Source organism: Hippocampus bargibanti, linkage group LG12 (assembly GCF_051943395.1).
Source record: "Hippocampus bargibanti isolate YZ-2025 linkage group LG12, ASM5194339v1, whole genome shotgun sequence".
Classification (NCBI taxonomy): domain Eukaryota; kingdom Metazoa; phylum Chordata; class Actinopteri; order Syngnathiformes; family Syngnathidae; genus Hippocampus; species Hippocampus bargibanti.
The window spans coordinates 10,969,618-10,987,609 of record NC_142745.1 but is presented as its reverse complement, the minus strand read 5'-3'; the positions used below and the strand labels follow the sequence as shown (position 1 = coordinate 10,987,609).

At 41.4% G+C, this 17,992-nt stretch overlaps 2 protein-coding genes across 9 annotated transcripts; both read right to left on the bottom strand.

The window, feature by feature from the left end:
• Positions 1–412: 412 nt before the first annotated feature.
• LOC148890458 (poly(rC)-binding protein 2-like) lies at positions 413–12,847 on the bottom strand. 7 transcript variants are annotated; one of them, XM_089009624.1, is made up of 12 exons: positions 12,708–12,847; positions 11,967–11,990; positions 11,856–11,888; positions 11,629–11,745; positions 10,936–11,067; positions 10,728–10,856; positions 9,739–9,813; positions 9,475–9,516; positions 7,934–8,033; positions 7,803–7,855; positions 7,561–7,730; positions 413–488 (listed from the first exon to the last, which is right to left on the bottom strand). In XM_089009624.1, the coding sequence occupies exons 1-12, from the start codon at positions 12,774–12,776 to the stop codon at positions 452–454; spliced, it is 981 nt and encodes a 326-aa protein (XP_088865750.1). In that variant the 5' UTR covers positions 12,777–12,847; the 3' UTR covers positions 413–451. The 7 variants fall into 7 exon arrangements, with proteins under 7 accessions (XP_088865750.1, XP_088865751.1, XP_088865749.1 ...); XM_089009625.1 differs by having other exon boundaries at positions 7,934–8,006; XM_089009620.1 differs by lacking the exon at positions 413–488 and adding an exon at positions 5,056–6,160.
• prr13 (proline rich 13) lies at positions 12,780–17,533 on the bottom strand. 2 transcript variants are annotated; one of them, XM_089009628.1, is made up of 6 exons: positions 17,515–17,533; positions 17,074–17,139; positions 16,574–16,599; positions 16,006–16,490; positions 14,821–15,788; positions 12,780–12,856 (listed from the first exon to the last, which is right to left on the bottom strand). In XM_089009628.1, the coding sequence occupies exons 3-5, from the start codon at positions 16,587–16,589 to the stop codon at positions 15,735–15,737; spliced, it is 555 nt and encodes a 184-aa protein (XP_088865754.1). In that variant the 5' UTR covers positions 16,590–16,599; positions 17,074–17,139; positions 17,515–17,533; the 3' UTR covers positions 12,780–12,856; positions 14,821–15,734. The 2 variants fall into 2 exon arrangements, with proteins under 2 accessions (XP_088865754.1, XP_088865753.1); XM_089009627.1 differs by lacking the exon at positions 17,515–17,533 and having other exon boundaries at positions 17,074–17,268.
• Positions 17,534–17,992: the final 459 nt, after the last annotated feature.

Sequence of the window (17,992 nt, the reverse complement as noted above, 5' to 3'; positions counted from 1 at the left end):
GCTTGCAACGTATCATTGACTGAGTGTATGCGTACATCTACTCTCTTGACGTGTAACAAAATAGACTTTTAGGGGAATAAAAAGAGTGACTCTATTCTTCTTTTTTGATCCTTTATTTGTGTCTTTTTTTCTCTTTCAAAGAAACCTACGCTGTACACAACTAAATCTAAATCTTTTTTTTTAACGGCAGCACTGAAACATGAAAGCTGGAAAAGGGAGGCGATCAAAGAGTAATATTTAAAAGAAAAATCTCAACTGATTTAAAACCCCATCACCCAAAAGAACGGGGTATTAAAATTCTAGTTTTAGGGGTGGACTAAAAGAAAACAAAATAAATAATCACGGAGGCTGTGGATGAAGTGATGCTAACAAAGGAAGAAAAAAAAGGTGTTATATAGGTGTGATATAGATTTTGTTTTTGTTGGTGGTGGTGAGATGTGGTGCAGTCTCATCAGTTGGCTGCCAGTCCGGTAGCCTCCGAGGAAAGCCTGGAGAGGGACAAATACACACACAATGCCTGGTTGGAGAACGACGCCATTTTCATTCGGCCAAGATTTTTGCTTTTTTATTTATTTATTTTTGCCACAAGTTCCATAGGTGAACAATGATTTTTGAGATTTTCCTCCAGGGTGGGCGTGAATTTATGCAGTCGAGCAGAAAAAATCCGCATTTATACTGCTAGAGGATGGGGGGGGGGGGGGGGCGTGGTGGCACTCGCAATAGCAGGCTTCTTTAAAGGACAACCGACACCACTTTTTTTGTTTCCTAACTGACATCAGAAAAATGTTTTATAGCATCTAAAATGCCCAAAACACGCAGGCTGATATTTTTAGTCAGATGCAAAACACCAATAAAAATGACTTAAAGTATCCAAAAACTGCCACAAATCAGCTTGAACCTGGGGATTTTCAGAAAGTCCCGCCCCCTTGTTTGTGACGTCACGCCAGGTCGTCTTGCCTCGCTCAAGAAACAAAACAATGGGCTCACGGAGTTCAGAAGATGCTTTCTCGTTAGTCATCCAGTTATGAATATAATTGAAATAGTTCTGAAGAGGAAAGCATAAATGTTTGCAATCAATTAAAGAAGTCCTTTCCGGATCAATTCGAGCCATCAATGGCACCAATGTAGCGTCCCAGAAAATGCACAAGATGGCGCCCAAGCACCGTTGGAAATGGGCTAATTTGTGTCAACTACTATCAAATCGTAGTCTTGGTGCAACACATAACGATTCACCATCGCGTTATTTATGTTTTCCTTCTAATTTCAACACGAAGTTTTCAGACCAAACAAAGTACCCAAAATGCATTGTGTGTCGCTTTCTCGGTCAGTGACGATACGACCGTGACGTCACGGTCGGTATCGTCACCAACTCAAAAACAAGACTTCCTCAATATTCAGCACGAGTCTTAAAATGTAAAATAGCGATATGCGGTGGAATCTTTTCCTTTAAAGGACAACCGACGCCCCTAGACAAGTTGTGTCCATAATTTGTAAAATCACTTCAAATGACTTGTACAGAGCATATTTTACAAAGACTCCACCGCATAATCGCTATATTTTATGTTTTAAGACTCACACTGACTATTCAGAAAGTCTTGTTTTTGAGCTGGTGACCATTCCTACCGTGACATCACAGGAGGTATCGTCACTGACCGAGAAAGTGAGACGCAATGCATTTTGGGTACTTTGTTTGGTCTGAAAACTTTGTGTTGATCCGTGTTGATGGCGAAATTAGAAGGAAAACACATAAATAAGGTAATGGTGAATCGTTGTGTGTTGCGCCAAGACTACTATTTAATACCAGTTGACACAAATTCCCAGTAGACAAATCAGCCCATTTCCAACGGAGTTTAGACGCCATCTTGTACATTTTCCGGGACGCTACATTGGAGTCCAGACGCCTCAAAATGATACGGAAGGACTCCTTTAATCGATTGCAAACATTTATGCTTTCCTCTTCAGAACTATTTGAATCAGATTCGTAACTGGATGAGTAACAAGAAAGCATCTTCTCCGAATCTGAAGCCATTGTTTTGATTCTAGAGCAAGGCAAGACATCCTGGCGTGACGTCACAAACAAGGGGGCGGGACCTTCTGAAACTCAGCATTTCCGGGGTCATTTTGAAGTAGTTTTGGGACACTTTAAGTCATTTTTACACCAGGAACTGGAGTGGGCCTATGACAATTGTTGTCGATTTTACGTTGAGTGGACAAATAGAAAAAAAGTATTTTTTTAATTGGTTGAAATCTAATTTGGACAGATAGTAGCAGGGTCCTTCATTGCATTTCTAGCGCAACACTCTCTCCTCTTTCATCGAGAACTCCTTCATGTCACAAAGAGGGTACAGCAAGTGCTGAAGAATGAATGACTGTGTCTGTGTTGTCATATTATTTGTATGTTCTACATACTTGGCAATAAAGATGATTCTGATTCTGAAGATGGCACCGCGAGAGTGGCTGCCTTTACAGCAGCTCCGGTATTTGTTTTTCTACTTCTTTGTTTCCTTTCCTCTTCCTTTCATAACTTTGTTGCTGTGAAATGTAAATTTCTCCACTGCGAGCCGAATAAAGGTACATCCAATCCTTGAGAGCTTTGAAAGGCGCTTATAAATAAAATGCGTTATTATAATAATATTAATAGTAATGATAGTAATAATAATAATAACTTTAATTTCTAAGCGCCTTTGAAAACTCTCAAGGACACTTCACAGTCAAGCTTCAATTCATGGTTACTTCCGGGTAGAGTGAACGCTGGCACGAAACTGTAAAGTGTCCTTGAGAGTTTTGAAAGGCAGTTAGAAATGAAATGTATTCTGATTATTATTAACACCACTTTGGAGATCAACAAAATACTGAGAAAATATGTGCGATACAGATCCACTAATATGTTGATTTTCGCACACACACACGCACACACGCGCACACACACACACACACACACACACACACACACACACACACACACACACACACACACACACACACACACACACACACACACACGTGCACTGACTCTGAAATTTAAAAAAAACGCAAATGGCGGCAAGTGGACTAATGGTGAGGAATACAGACTTTAATTTAAGTAAGTGAAATTAATTGATAGCACCCGCCGGCCCCCCAAGTGTCAAAGCTCAACTTGAATTGATGGCGTGTATACCTGAGCAAGGACTAAAGCTCCATTATGTACGTATTAGTGTTTTATTCCCCCCATGTGGGGGGAATCACCACGGAGATGCCAAAACAAATCAAAGTGGCACAGGCATGACATTATCTGGGGAGAAAAAGCCGCTACCCGAGCACAGCTTAGATCAGGCATGGGCAAACTACGGCCCGCGGGCCACATACGGCCCGTTAGGCTTTTTAATCCGGCCCGCCGAACTTGCCCAAATTATAGTACAAACAGTGTCTAAAACTCATGACAAAAAGTTAGCGAACAACAGGGCAGATAACTGAAAAGTCGCCTGTCCCATTTTTCACAACTTGAAGCACAAAGAGACAACTAATAACATTAAAAAAACATTGTAACAAAGTATAAGGTTTTTTTTGTTAAATCAAGAATGCACCTACTACAAATGCCACCTTGCTTAATTTACGGTAAATGTGCATGGCCGTAGATTTTGCTGCAGTAGTCGATTGTCACTGCGGTGCACAATGCAACGTTTGCATTGCTTCCTACGAGCCACTAAGCCCCTTTCATAAGTCTTACGTACACTTTACAGTCACGGTTTAATGTAAATTTACGTTTTTTTAGCGTCACATATGTTGTTAGCTTCTTTTGAATCTTTCTTCTGGTCTGAGGTTCTGTGCATCTATTTTGGAAAATGACATGCAATTGCACGACTTTATAACGCTTGCGAAAGTCCGGAAGAAAGAAGCAGGCTTCTGATTGGCTGCCGTGCCGAGAATGCAAATTTCAACTGCAGGTGGTCTATGTTTGTGTGCTCGGCGACGGTACTCGTGTTTTGTTTGTGCGTGTAGGCGAGGGCGTCAGTGAGGAGTTTGTTGAGCGCGCGGTCAGGACAAACCATCTATGATTTGGCGGAATTTAACACAAGTAGGTATTATTGAGCTTGAATATTTCGTTGTGTAATAATATGTTTTGAATTTTGAAAGTGATTCAATTTTTTCAATAAATGTGGATTTCTTTAACTTTGCCCCTTCGATGGAAACTTATTAAAAACAGACGCAATCTTGATAAATCACAGTGCATGTTCAATTTTTTCAATAAATGTGGATTTCTTTAACTTTGCCCCTTCGATGGAAACTTATTAAAAACAGACACAATCTTGATAAATCACAGTGCATGTTATTTTAATTTATTTCCATTTCCTCCTCCAAGTATCTGCGAAATAGTATGTAAACGCCATGTTCCTTGAGACAAATTTATTAACTGATCAGGGATATTTTTCACATTTGAAAGACAGTTAATAAATTGGGTTGTAGTGTTCTTACTGTGCTATGAGGTTTGTACATACTACATATAAAGGCACCGGCACCATTTTTTAAAAATGACTTCAAATGAATCCGGAAATGGTCAGTTTCAGAAGGTCCCACCCCCCTGTTCGTGACGTCACGCCAAGACGTCTTGCCTTTGATCGAGAATCAAAACAATGGCTTCAGATTCGGAGAAGATGTTTTCTTGTTACTCATCCAGTTATGAATATGATTCAAATAGTTCTAAAGAGGAAAGCATAAATGTTTGCAATTGATTCAAGGAGTCCTCCCATATCAATTCGATCCGTCAATGACAGCAATGTAGCACCCAGAAAATGCAGAAGATTGCGCCCAAGCTCCGTTGGAAATGGGCTGATTTGTCAGCTGGGAATTTATGTCAGCGAATATCAAATAGTTGTCTTGGTGCAACACACAACGATTCACCATCGCGTTATTTATGTGTTTTCTTTCTAATTTCACCATCAACACTGATCAACACGAAGTTTTCAGACCAAACAAAGTACCCAAAATGCATTGTATGTCGCTTTCTCGGTCAGGGGCGGTCCAAACGTGACGTCACATGGGGGATCGTCATCAACTCGAAAACAAGACTTCATGCTTAAAAAGGGGGAAAAAGGCTTCTTTAGCGGCCATATCCGCTTTGCATGCAAAACTCAATTATAATATTAATAATAATCATCATCATCATCATCACACTTAACAGGCAATAGAGTAAATATGGCAGCAAAATGCATGTGTGTGCCTGCATGTAAAGGTTGCAAAATTCTGGTTCATTTAAAAAGAAGCAAAGTTTCCAAGGGAATTTGTGTCAAACCAGGACTTTGGATCCTGAAATGGCAACTTGAAGAGGGAGCCAAATCAAACCATTTCTTTACAATATGTTGATTTTTGCCGCTTCTACAAATGCGGTATTTGTCAGAACTCCATATTTACACTTGTTGGGCTGAAAAGAACATATTTTGAGCATTTTTGACTTATTGTTCTTATTGGAAACTGCAATTTTCATTAATAAACCGCAACCCGGAATGGGATCATGAAAACCGTACTCATTACAGCAAAACCGGAGTAGTTGGCAGGTATGCAAGTGTCCTGAAATTATTTTAAAGCCTGATGACAGCCATGGAATGACACCTTTGAATTCGAATTACTCAATTTCCAGTTAATTAAGACAAAAGCTCCCCTTGGAAATTTACTGTGAACTTACCAGAAATCTTACAACATGGTGTGGGCAAGAGTATAGTGTATATGTGTGCGTGCGTGCGTACACGTGGCCACAAGCAAGTGTAGATAGTGGGCTTGTTAGTAAGGGGAGAGCCGTCGTCGCTTGGACTTGGAGCCTAGCTCGGGGGCCATTTTGGGCTCAGAATTGGCGGCCCCGCTGACAACATGGAGGGCCAGCAGAGGCAGGGGCTTGAGTGTGAGGAGACTGGACACACAGGCAGGTGAGGGGTCGGAGGAGGAGGATGTAGAGGAGGAAGGAGGAGGAGGAGGCCCAGGAGGTAACAAGGACAGGGGGATGGAGGCTGAGGGGGGCACCACACAGGAGGAGGAAGCAGAGGAGGTGCTAGTAGTGGTAGCGGTGGTAGTAGTAGTAGTGGTGGTGGAGGAAGGGCACGGGCTGCTCGGTTCGGGGTTCAAGGATGAGGAAGAGGAGGAGGAGGTGGTGGTGGTGAGAGGAGGAGGAGGAGGTTTAGAGGACTCTACACTGTAGAAAAAGAGACAAGGAGAGAGAAAGAGGGAGAACACAGTCGGGATGGGTCACAGGGCAGGCTGGTCGGTGGGCAAATGGCAGAGGAGGGGAAGTTATGATTTGCCTTTTTATTTTCCTCCCGGGGGGAGGGGCCGCGTGTGGGTCATGTTCATCAAAGCAAGGCTGGGGGCCATTAAAGAGTACGCTACGCTCTGCTACACTGTTGTCCAATAAAGTGCACGTGCAGTGGAATTTGCGTGCATTTTCTCATCATTCATATTTATGTATTCTCTGAATTATTGCATTACTTTATTAATAGAATACTAGAACTACAATGCAATATATTTTTATACCAAAAATATCGAATAATAGAATATCCATACAATGTTTCTTTAGCTCAAAATCTAGATGTTTGGTTTTCATAGGACAGCGAATACAAGCCGACGGCACACGAGGTCATAACAGCGGCATTTCGCAGTACAGTTCACTTCGACATAGCTTATGTACTAAAAAATATATTTTTCATTATTAAAATTCCACCTGAAGTGATTTTTTAAAAGTATTTCTACACGATGAATTGTGTGGCTATAAAAGGGGACTTGTCGATGAGTGACACGTGTCAGTGAACGCGAGTTGTTAGCTCACGTTAGCGTGTCTGCGCATTCATGTGCTACATGCGTGTTACATTTTAATTTCTTGAGTTTTTTAAAATTTTGTTAGTATCTCTACACAATGAATTGTGTGGCTTTAAAAGGGGGCTTGCAGCCGGATGAGTGACTTGCGTTCGCGAACATGAGTTAGCTGTTAGCATGTCGACACATGCATGTGCTGCATGGGTATTACATTTTAATTTCTTCACCATTTTTTTTTTATTAGCGAATGTTGCTCTATTAGCCATCTAGGCATGCTGTTGTACTGCATAAGATGGTCCAACCTTTAGACTTTGTCTTTCAGGCACTCTCACCTTGGCTCAGCGTAATTGCGCTTATTTGTTTTGATATGAAGTGACATGTGTGAATGCGTTAATGTAAATCCATATGAAAAAAAATATTTGCGTGATCCACTGTGTATTATTTTAAGGGAGTGACAACATGTCTTCTGTAAATGTCTTGCTTTTGTATATGGCATCTTTGTGTAAGGGAGACTATCAAGTGAGGGGAAGGACCTTCATTTTTGTCAGATCACAAGCCAATGGAATAAAAGTACCACCATCATATTCATCTACTGGCAACGATAAACCTTTTTAGGGGGGATATCAATGACGTGCTATTCGCAGAAGGCCTCTCTGATCTTAACATTGTAATTGTTAATTTGTCTCCATGGCTTATTGTGAACATTTTAGCCCATACCGAAACGAATTTTACAGCCTGGTCTATCACTTCAATGACTGACGTGCTGTGGTGTGTACTACTAACCTGGCATTGATGAGGTATTCTGCCAAGCTGATGCTAGCAGGTGAGCCCGTGATGGTCACCTGGCGATCGGTGGAACCATCCACCGGGTTTGCAATCTTGATCTGGGCGCCTGACATTTGTCTGATCTCGTTGATCTTGGCGCCCTGGCGGCCGATGATGCAGCCAATAAGCTGAAGAGGAAGAGGGGGACCTTAGCTTAGAACCACTAAAAGACGCATCCCCTCGAATTTTTGGAAGATTACCTCATTCGGAATTTTCATTTCATTTGAACTGGTCTGAGCAGAAGCGTCCATTCCTAGGAGAAAATAATATTTTAAACAAATGATAAATTGCAGCACGCTGGCAATCCAAGGGTCCATTTTGCAGCACATACCTGTGAATCCTTGGTTGCTGTGTGCAATGGGGAAGGGGCTCTGCTGCATAGCCAGCTGGTGAAGTTTGGTGAGCTGTGGAGAGATAGCAGCAGAGGAAGACTGTGAGAGGAGGGGAGAAAGGAGGAGAAAGAAGAAGGATTGGAGGGAAAACAAGGAGTGAAAAGGGGAAGAAAACAACACAAATCAAAGTCAGTTCAAAACATACAAATAACACATTTGGAAGAAAAGGACGCAAATTGCAGTCTAGCACAAAATGTAAATAATTAAAAGCCCTAATCCCTCTCTAAGGTGTCAATCAAAACCAAGGGTGATCATACTTTATATCAGGCTATATTTTTACTCCAGCGTTCAGGTGATAATTCAGATTTTTGGTGTCACGCCTGGGATACAAAGCATTGCAGCATAAATAGAATTTGAGCTGCCGTTTCATGCGTTCTATCGCTGTAAACACCATGATACAGCGTTGGTCACTTGCAATTATTCATCGCTGCCATTAGAGTTTGGCACTTGGCCTGCTGTGTAAATCCAACCGTTGAGATAATGATTCCCTCACTTTACTGTGATTTAAGCGTTTTAAGAAGGAGCTTCTAAAGACAATTTAAAAAAGGTGAAGGATGCTTGCTTGAGGTAGGTAGGCAAAAAAGAAAATCAAGTCAAGGGAAACATGGCATTGTTTAAAGGACAGATTAAGCAGCAGAACACAAGATGGTCATTGTTGGACCGGTGGAGTCTGGACGAACCTGAATAAATAAATGCTAGATGCACACTGGATGGGACTATTTCAGACAATCAAATATTCCAATGTACAGGTAACGTATTTACCGGAGTATAAGGCGCACCCCCAAATGAATGGTGTATTTTCAAACTTTTTCCATATATTAGGTGCATCGGACGATCAGGCCCACCTTCAATTAATGAATGAAGTTTCCCAAATATAAAGCACACCACATTATAAGGCGCGACAGCAGCCTTGATTGACGCACGACTTCTTCTCAAGTGGGAAATGGAGTCAGTGGATGCTGACAGTAGTTGCAAGACCTGTTGTGGCTCAATATGACTTCACATATAGGGCGCACCCGCCTATAAGGCGCAGTGTCATCTTTTGAAGAAAATCAAGGCTTTTACACCGGAAAATACTGTATGCTATTACGTTTTTTTCCAGAATATAAATAGAATTGGGGGAAAAAGGACACGACAGTATATAGCAAAAAAGTATCACTTCAGCTGGCTTGCACTAATAATGTTTTGGCACTGTAGAAAGACACATCGTATTTTATGATGGAAACCATCAACAACAACAAAAAAAACACTGACAATGAAGACGGCGATGTGGTTTCACAATTTTTAGCACGCACAATCCGTGCAGCTGTCACTCACTCTCACTAAGCTTGACTAAAAGAAACAGAGATATTAAAGGAACTGAATGAATATGAGCAATGTCGACACCGAGAAACAAAAATGTCCATTTCTGTCAAACGTGCAAATGGGGCGGATGGGATTAGCGCGTAGAGGTGCAATTTCAGCCAGAAACTTCACTCACATCTGGTTGTGGAATGGCATGCTGTCCTTGCACGGCATACGCCTGAAACAAATGAGAACAACTTTCACAGGCCTTGCATCAGACGTCGGTTACAGTTAATAGATAGATCAGCAACTCTAAGTCCGGTCCAAAGTCTGCACATTTCTTGCAGAGGAAACATTTTTAGTGGGAAATAGAAGCAAGCCAGAAAAAAGAGCCTATTTTTTCCAGATTTATACATATCGACCTATGACGTCTCAAAAGGAGCAAACAAATGTGACGTACCTGTCCACCTGCGAAGATAACAGGGGATCCTGAAGGTTTGGGTCGATAGGGAATCGTGACGCCTTTCGGAGGAGACTGCAAGTGAGATGCACGAGTGCAACGTCAGCTGAGAAATAAATGCGGGACAAATCCAGTAGCGACGACACATAAAGCCGCTATTGGCACTTTTCCTCAAATTGTGGCTTTATGCATGCCAGTTCATCAATGTGTATGTATTGTATTGTGTACAGCCCTCAACAACCCTCATTTGAAGCTCAGAATCCCGCAGACCCATATGATTTAGGGTTTGAATCTTTTTTTTCTGATGAAATGAGAGAGTAAAAGATTTGTAACTTTGTATTGAATATTTATGTATTCCTAAAACTCAATATTCTGTGGGTCCTGGAATTTGAGTGAAAATGACAAAAACCCTGGCACTGGAGTGGACACATTTTTGCACATTGTCTGGCAGTGAATGAGTTAATGTGATAAGCACTATATTTGTAAAAATAAGCCACACAACAGAGTACCTCCTTTGATTGTTTATACTTGAATGACAAAGTAATAATAGTTATAAAAATATTTTTAAACAAATAAAGGACTTAACCACCTCCCCCCAAAAAATAATTCCAATTGTTCACACACAAACTTGTACAACAATAAAAGAATACATAATCTGAGCCCATAAAAACTATAGGACGGGCACCTTGCCCATAGTATTTGGCGATACCCACATTAGAATCAAGTAATGAAAAATGTTAATTAATATTATGTGGTGATACCAAGGCTCCAAACTGCCCATAAAAGTTTTGCACCTAAAATTTGCAAGTACACTTTTAATCCACTCTTGCCTATAAATTTGCATAACAATAAAAAAGAGCAACTAGTTTCTCGAAGATACGCTTTTGTCAGCGATTCTGAATCTGTTCAGACGGTGAGCAACACAACGTCGACTGCAAAGCATTTGAGAGAGAAGAGCAAATGTGGTTCTTATATCACTTCCTGCTTACCTCAAGCATGACAACACAGATCTGCTTGACGCATTCAATGATTGCCTGGGGCATGCCAGCTATGCTGATGGCGCGCTCGGTAGAGTTGGGCAGCATGTCACCTGCCACTTGGACCTGAGCACTGGTGGACTGACAGCACAATAAATCAGAGGGTGGTGGGTGAGGGTGGGGGAACGGGGTGGTGGTCTTATGTTTGGAGGATGCGTACCTCTCGGATTTCTTTAATCTTACAGCCACCCTTGCCAATGAGGGAGCCGCACTGGCTGGCGGGCACCACGATACGGAGGGTCACCGGGGGCCTGCTGGTGGCTGTGCTGTTGGTCATCGAGCTGGTGATGTCCTGGGCGGGGGCACAATAATAATAATTTCATTTATAAGCGCCTTTCAAAACTCTCAAGGTCACTTTAGTCACAGGATAAGTTTTTCCGTGGGTGAGCAGCGGCAGCCAGACGCACCAGCGTTCACTCAACCTGGAAGTAACTCAAATCGATAGAAAGCTAGCTATCTTATAGATACCTATTCGGTAGCCAGATAGCTATATAGCTAATAGACAGCCAGCGAGATAGCTAAATAGCCAGATATCTAATATATAGCAAATAGGTCCACTTGGTCGACTTTGTCTGAAAATGTCTTTACTACAAAATACATTTTTCCCCTGCAACGCATTTCAATAGGCATTATTATGTGGATTGTTGCTCTTAGGATTGCTATCAATGTCAATGACACACAAAGAAAAGAAATGGTACTCAAAAGCATAAGATTATACAATTATTACAAATACAAGTATGTACTAGCCTTATTGTTAGGGATACACGATATTGGCATGTACTTCAAATGTGATATTTTTGTTCGTTCGCCTTCAATCGGTATTGGACTTATCCAAAATTCTGTGCTGTCACACCTCTTCCAGTTTATCAATGATCATGGAGAAGGCCTTGAAAATGGCGGTGGTTGGCCCTGCCAGAGTGATGATCCTCTCGGGACAGTTGCCCTCGGAGATGTTGATGCGTGCCCCGCTCTGTATGAAAAAAAAAATAACACAAGGCAGGGCGTGGAAAAACAAACCACTTGGTCATTAAGAATGTCGTGTTGTGATTATTTGCAGAAGAGGGCGTGAAAGGAAGGCACCTCTTCTCTCATCTTCTTCACAGATTCGCCTTTCTAAAAATCAGGACAAATAAATAATGTTTAGTACAGGGAAGTCATAGATTAGTGTCATTGAGTTCTGTGAATCCTTACCTTTCCAATGATGCTGCCAACCTCCTGAAATGACAAAACAATATCTGTAAAGTTTGGCACATTTTTATGCAGATATAAATTTTTATAAGTTAATTTTTTGGGGGGAGCAGAGGACTACTCCCTGCGGCTCCACTGATTACTTCTTTTGTGTCCGTCTGATTACCTCTAATGTTCTATGCCTGGCTCTGATTGCCTCATTATCTCTGGTATCACCTCATCAAGCTGATGAGGTGATATGGACCACTCCTGTACAACTGAGAGCCTACAAAGACGTAGTTTAGAACCAAATGGCCCAAATTTCAAAATGAACATGCAAACTTCACCCCTCAAGATGCACGAATCCTTTCGCGAAATACACAAATGACCAAGTGAGAACAAATATCAGTGAATATTACACAACCAAAATCGACTCATGCATTTTTGCTTTTTCTTTGATTTACAGTTTCGTGGCTCTCTTGCAAGTGAGCCTCAGAAAGTGTCATTTAAATATTATGCCGGTGATCTGATTCAGTTGATAAAAGATTAATTTTGACTCTACCGCACAATATCTGGAAATGAGTGTGACATATGAAAGGTTCTAGCAACCATAAAGGTTCCCCCGTCGGGATATCACAATTACACGTTTCTTGTGTAGCTGTACTCAACTATACCACGTCAATACCATGACTATGACTCATCACATCAATCCCTGGAGGGCAGAGTGTACGGGGGTCATTCGGGCGAAAAATGGACACAACTCACCTTGCCGTGCATGAGCAACCTTATGGTAAGGGTGACATTGAGCCCTCCTTCAATCACACCGGAGTCCATAGCTGCAGCTGCTGTGCGTGAGCCTTCTGTGCTGAACCTCGGAGGTTACAGGCGGGGGACTCTTTGTTCACAGAGATGATCTGGAAGGAGAGGGCGCAATATGTTGACATGAAAATGCGTAACATAAAATGCAGTAAGTGAGCTGCATGAGATATAGCAAAATATCTCAAGAGTGGGAGATGTGGTGAGGTGTGTTGTAGGTGTGACGGAGGAATTCGAGGTGGGACTTAATAAGGGTTCAGCCCGCGAAAGCAAATCCAGCATGTCAAGATGACATGGTGCTTGCAAAAGTCAGAACTAAAACCACAATAACAGTCATTAATCTTGATTTCTGATTTGAAAAATAGTTATTCATCGATTTGTTGTGTGTTCTGTATGTAATATGGAGAGGAGATGAAACATTCCAATGGTTTCCCCAAATTCAGATTGGGCCTTGAGAGGAAACCATAACGACAATGTGGCCAGTGGCAAAATATGAGTTCAACACCCCCGGTGTATGCTATGCATGTACCCAAAGGGTAGCACCAAAATGCCTACATAAATGTTTGTCCTACTAACATGCTGAAATGCAATATAGACGTGGAAGCAAAAACACTAGCGTGTTTGAATTGTCTTAGTGGTAAGCAAAAAGAGTTTTGAAACCATTAGAATATCTATTCAACGTACCAGAACGCTGTTTGGCTTCATTATGTTGATAACCTTAGCATACTACTGGCACAGCTATATGTTACTATTGAGCCAAAACTTTGCACCGGTATATAACTACGTGTATCACCTGCGACAATATAAAATTCTTGCTTAACTGGTTATAATGTCAACTATTGCAGAGTCCTGCTTCTCAAGTAACTTGTCCAACATCTGTTCCAATTTCTATGAAAAAAATGTAATGTAGTTTTGAAAAGATGGGGTTAAAAACAACTAGTAAAACATTGAAAAAGTGTGCTGAATTGTCTTACAAGAGCACACTATACAGTGGACTTTAACATGATGGATATTCAATAATAAAATTTTCAGTGGTTTGCATCAACTGCCTTGATAAGTAAATGTACCCGATATCAGAAATAAAGCAAGTATTCAAACCTAGTTACAGTATTAGCCCAGCACTACTACGGATGGGTCAAGAGATACTCACCTGGCTGTGAAGCTGAAATTTCAACGTGTAAGCATCTGGCTCTTCACAGTTTTGCCAATGCAATCGATTGCGGCACAATAGTAAAGTGCTGTAACTCTATTAATCTGCCGTGGTGGCTTACTAGTAAGGTCGAACACTGTAGCAGTCCATAGGCCATAAATTAGATTTTAAAGAATATTGAATAGATGCTGGAACGGCTTTCCAAAGGTACGGCGTAAGCTAACGCCGAAAGCAACCGCAAAAGACGCACACCACGCTTTCAAATGAATTGGTTTTACTTTTGCGTGAAAACATAGACAACAAAACCGAGGCTGTGTAAATATATTTAAATACGTTTGGTGAGTAAAAAGGGGGAAAGCTATCAAACGGCCAACATCGCTAGCTGGTTAATCGTTTCGTCATCATTTACATCGTGCTAAATCGCCCACCCCCCACCTATTATAAAAACACTTCAATTTCGTCTCCAGGCTGAATACTAAACAACATATAAGTCTACAAATTTGATTCTGGGCGTTTACTTTAGAATGAAGTAGGAGTGTTTGGAAAGATGTTCATTTTTTAAGGTTCTTGACGGTGGTGGGGGATAGAGCATGCGCACGGTAGGTAGCATGCTAACCCCGAACTTCTATTTTATTCAAAGCAGTAACATTTTCCTTCACAATGGGCGACAAAAACGTCGAATTAGATGCTATTCACACAGATATGGTTTAAACAAAAGGTAAATCGCGCTGTAAAGAAAGCGCCCCGCTTGACGTTTCCGGTGGCTAGCTAGGCTAATTTTAGACGGCGCACTCACAACGGCCCCTGCGGCCTACACGAGGCTAAACTAGGCTAAAGCGCGATTTCTTGCCGCTTCTTCGGACCGCAACAACTCTGGCAACGAAAACATCAAAACTCGGAGGTCGAACTTACCCGATTCGCGCGCTGGAAGGTGACCGGGGGTGGGTTGGGGTTGTGAGGGTAGAAGGGGAGAGGTTCGGGAGGGTAGAAACCCGGGGGGAAGAGTTTAGAGAGGACTCGGGGGATGAGGGAAGAGCGATGTGAGACCGAGCTTCACTCCTTTACACAAAGACAACAACATGGCGAACTCCGACCTTTCCACTTTCCCCTTTCACCCAAGCCGAGCCCACATCCTGTTTGCGACCCGCCCAATTTGGATATGTTTTATATAAAAAAACAAGATACGCACGATTTGAAAATGGAAAACACACAAATACAACATTAAATAAATGCAAGGAAAAAGTCGTGTGTTGTTGTATAGTAAAGTTATATCGTTCTGCCAAAAATCCTAACATATTTTCCTTGCACTTACGTATGTTGCGATGTTTCCGAACAACGACTAAAGAAAAAAATGCACACGGAAAAAAGCACGACTCGTGATTTCTGCACTACATATAGTGTGTTGAAATTACTGTTAACCAAAACATTAAAAATACATTTAACAATTGCAAATATCAACACAATAGTATTGGTGACACAAATGTAGTCTTTTATACATGTATTGTCGTAGATCACCAAATTAAAGCTTATTGCATGGATTGATTTCAAAACCCAGTGATATGACAATCAGTAACAAACATGTAGAAGTAACATGACTTGAGATACACAAAACACAGCCCGTAAAATAGTGACCAACATCCCTCCACAAATCTTGAAGTATTCATGAATCATCTTTTAGCAGATAGCCCCTTTATATTTCCATGTAGGTATATAGTATATACACAGAAATCCCACATCATTGTTTCATTGCTATAATGCTTTTTGCAGCTACCCATGTTATAATTATGTGGTGGTATATGATATAGTATAGATATTGGATGATGGCCTCAGTCAGAGTCACTGCTGCTGCTGCTGCTACTACTGCTGCTGCTGCTGGAGGACTGCGGTGGGGGGGAAAAAGATAATCAGTAATCAACAATTTTCGTTTTTGACATTTGGGTTTGGTCCACTCCAACTGAAAAACAATACCAAAAAAGTAGCTTTTTCAATGTGGTACCGGGTTTGATATAAAAAGTTTCAGAAATACTGATCCTCTGTATTGAGTTATGTATTTAGATTGAAATTCAACGCCTGGTGTGAGAGTAGTGCCAATCTCACCTTGCCACCGTGTTTGTGGTGCCCGTGCATCTTGTGCACCTTCTTTAGTTTCTTCCCCTTCTTCAACTTCTTGTGGGATTTATGTCCCACCATTCCCATGCCCATGCCAGCTAGACCACCACCGACAGCCCCGCTTAAAGGATTGAGGGGGTTGACCCCGCCGTAGTAGTGCTGGCCTTTTTTGTGGTGCTGGCCCTTTGTTTTATGGTGGTGGCCTTTCGGGGAATGTGGATACACACCAGGTTGGACCCCTCCAATGGGGGCAACCGGATATCCACCAGGTGCCACAGGGTAGGAGTGTGGCACTGGAACACCAGCGTAAGGCATAGCACTCGAGGGGCCTTTGGGTATCATGGCCGGGTTGATACCCGCTGGATACTGGACGGGTAAGTACTGTTGACGTGGGGGTTGAGGGAAGGATCCTGCAGGTGGGATGGAGGGGTATGCAGGGTTGTAGCCAGGAGGGAACGCCGGGTTGGATGGACCTGATATAATCACACAAGTATTCAAACAGTTACTGTTCCACTCACTACTTTGTACCCAGCTAAAGAAAACCATTTTAGCTTACCTTGATTTGGCCACATGGTGACACTTCTGGAGTTACCGAAGGTTTCAGAAAGACAGGGAGGAAAAAAATAATGGATTAACATTTCATCAGATATTAAATTCAAATATAGAGTATATTATCTTATCTATGTAAATATTAAAAAGCAGAAAAAAAGTTGGCCAAACAAAATATACGAATAACACTATTTAAGGTATCAAATATGTTTGGGGTCACATAAAATCCTTATTAATATTTGCTTTTGACCTAATGTGTCCTATTTTTTTTGTTGGTCAACCCAATCTTCTGGTTAAAAAACAACAGAATAGTACTTTCGCGTCCGAATTGGGAATAAGTGCGCGACCGAGAAAGTAATTCTATGTGAAACATCGTCAATACCAACTACTACGACGGTTATTAATACCAACACCACGACGATTCAATTTCGATTTTGGTGGACAAACGCGTATTGTTAAGAATATGAAGTAAACATTGAGTAAGTATGAACTGATCCCAAAGTTTACCTTAGCTTGTTATATTCGGTGGGAAACTTCTGTTGTTTGTCTTCCGCATTGACGAGCAGTCAGCAGCTGGGAAAGAAACATGCGCAGGAAAAGCAAACCGCGCCCATCTTTTAACCCACTGCTCGTGTTTTAACACGTAATGGAAGAAGTAAACATGACAAATTAAAATTATTTCCAAACGCAAACACAGCTATCTTTGCTTCTATGAAATGTGAATGGAGGAGGCAATCACTGCGCACTGTCGCTACAGTACACCTGCCCAAGCAATACATGGGTCTCAGTTTACGACGGAGTTGCGTCCCCCGGCCACGTATAACTTTCACGTAATTACAATATTTATACAGAAAACCAATGTAAGATGCAAACATAAAACTATTCCATTTAAAATAATCAGTAAACGCGGTGTTAAGTGAGTATTGTATCGTAAGTGTAGCGACTTACTGCTAATTAACAACAATGTTTTTTTTCTGTCTTGGTCGGGAAAAAATGGTTCTCTAAATCTTAGTGTCATAATATTTCCAACTAAGTCAGGTCCTTCAGTGGCGACGTACATGAAAGTTTGTGTTAATCAGAACACGCCTTATCACAAACCACGCTGAGGCAGTAAAGTCGCTGTTACATAAATATTTGTACAGAAAAAAAATGTTCAGAATTATAAATTATCAGGGAGAAAATCTAAGTCCGGCGCTGTCTAAACGTGTTTTACCTCTAGCAAGACAACAATACTTTTCATGCTTTTAAAACGGCAGTCTCCTTTAAAAATTGAACTGAATTCAGTTTCTCAATGACTGTAACCACCACGGCTGTAGTCAAGGGTCGCACAGTAAAAACACACACACAAAATGACCACACAATAAAAATAACATCGAACATTTTACAATGAAGTTTTATTCCATCTTGTGGCATACATAATGTGAAG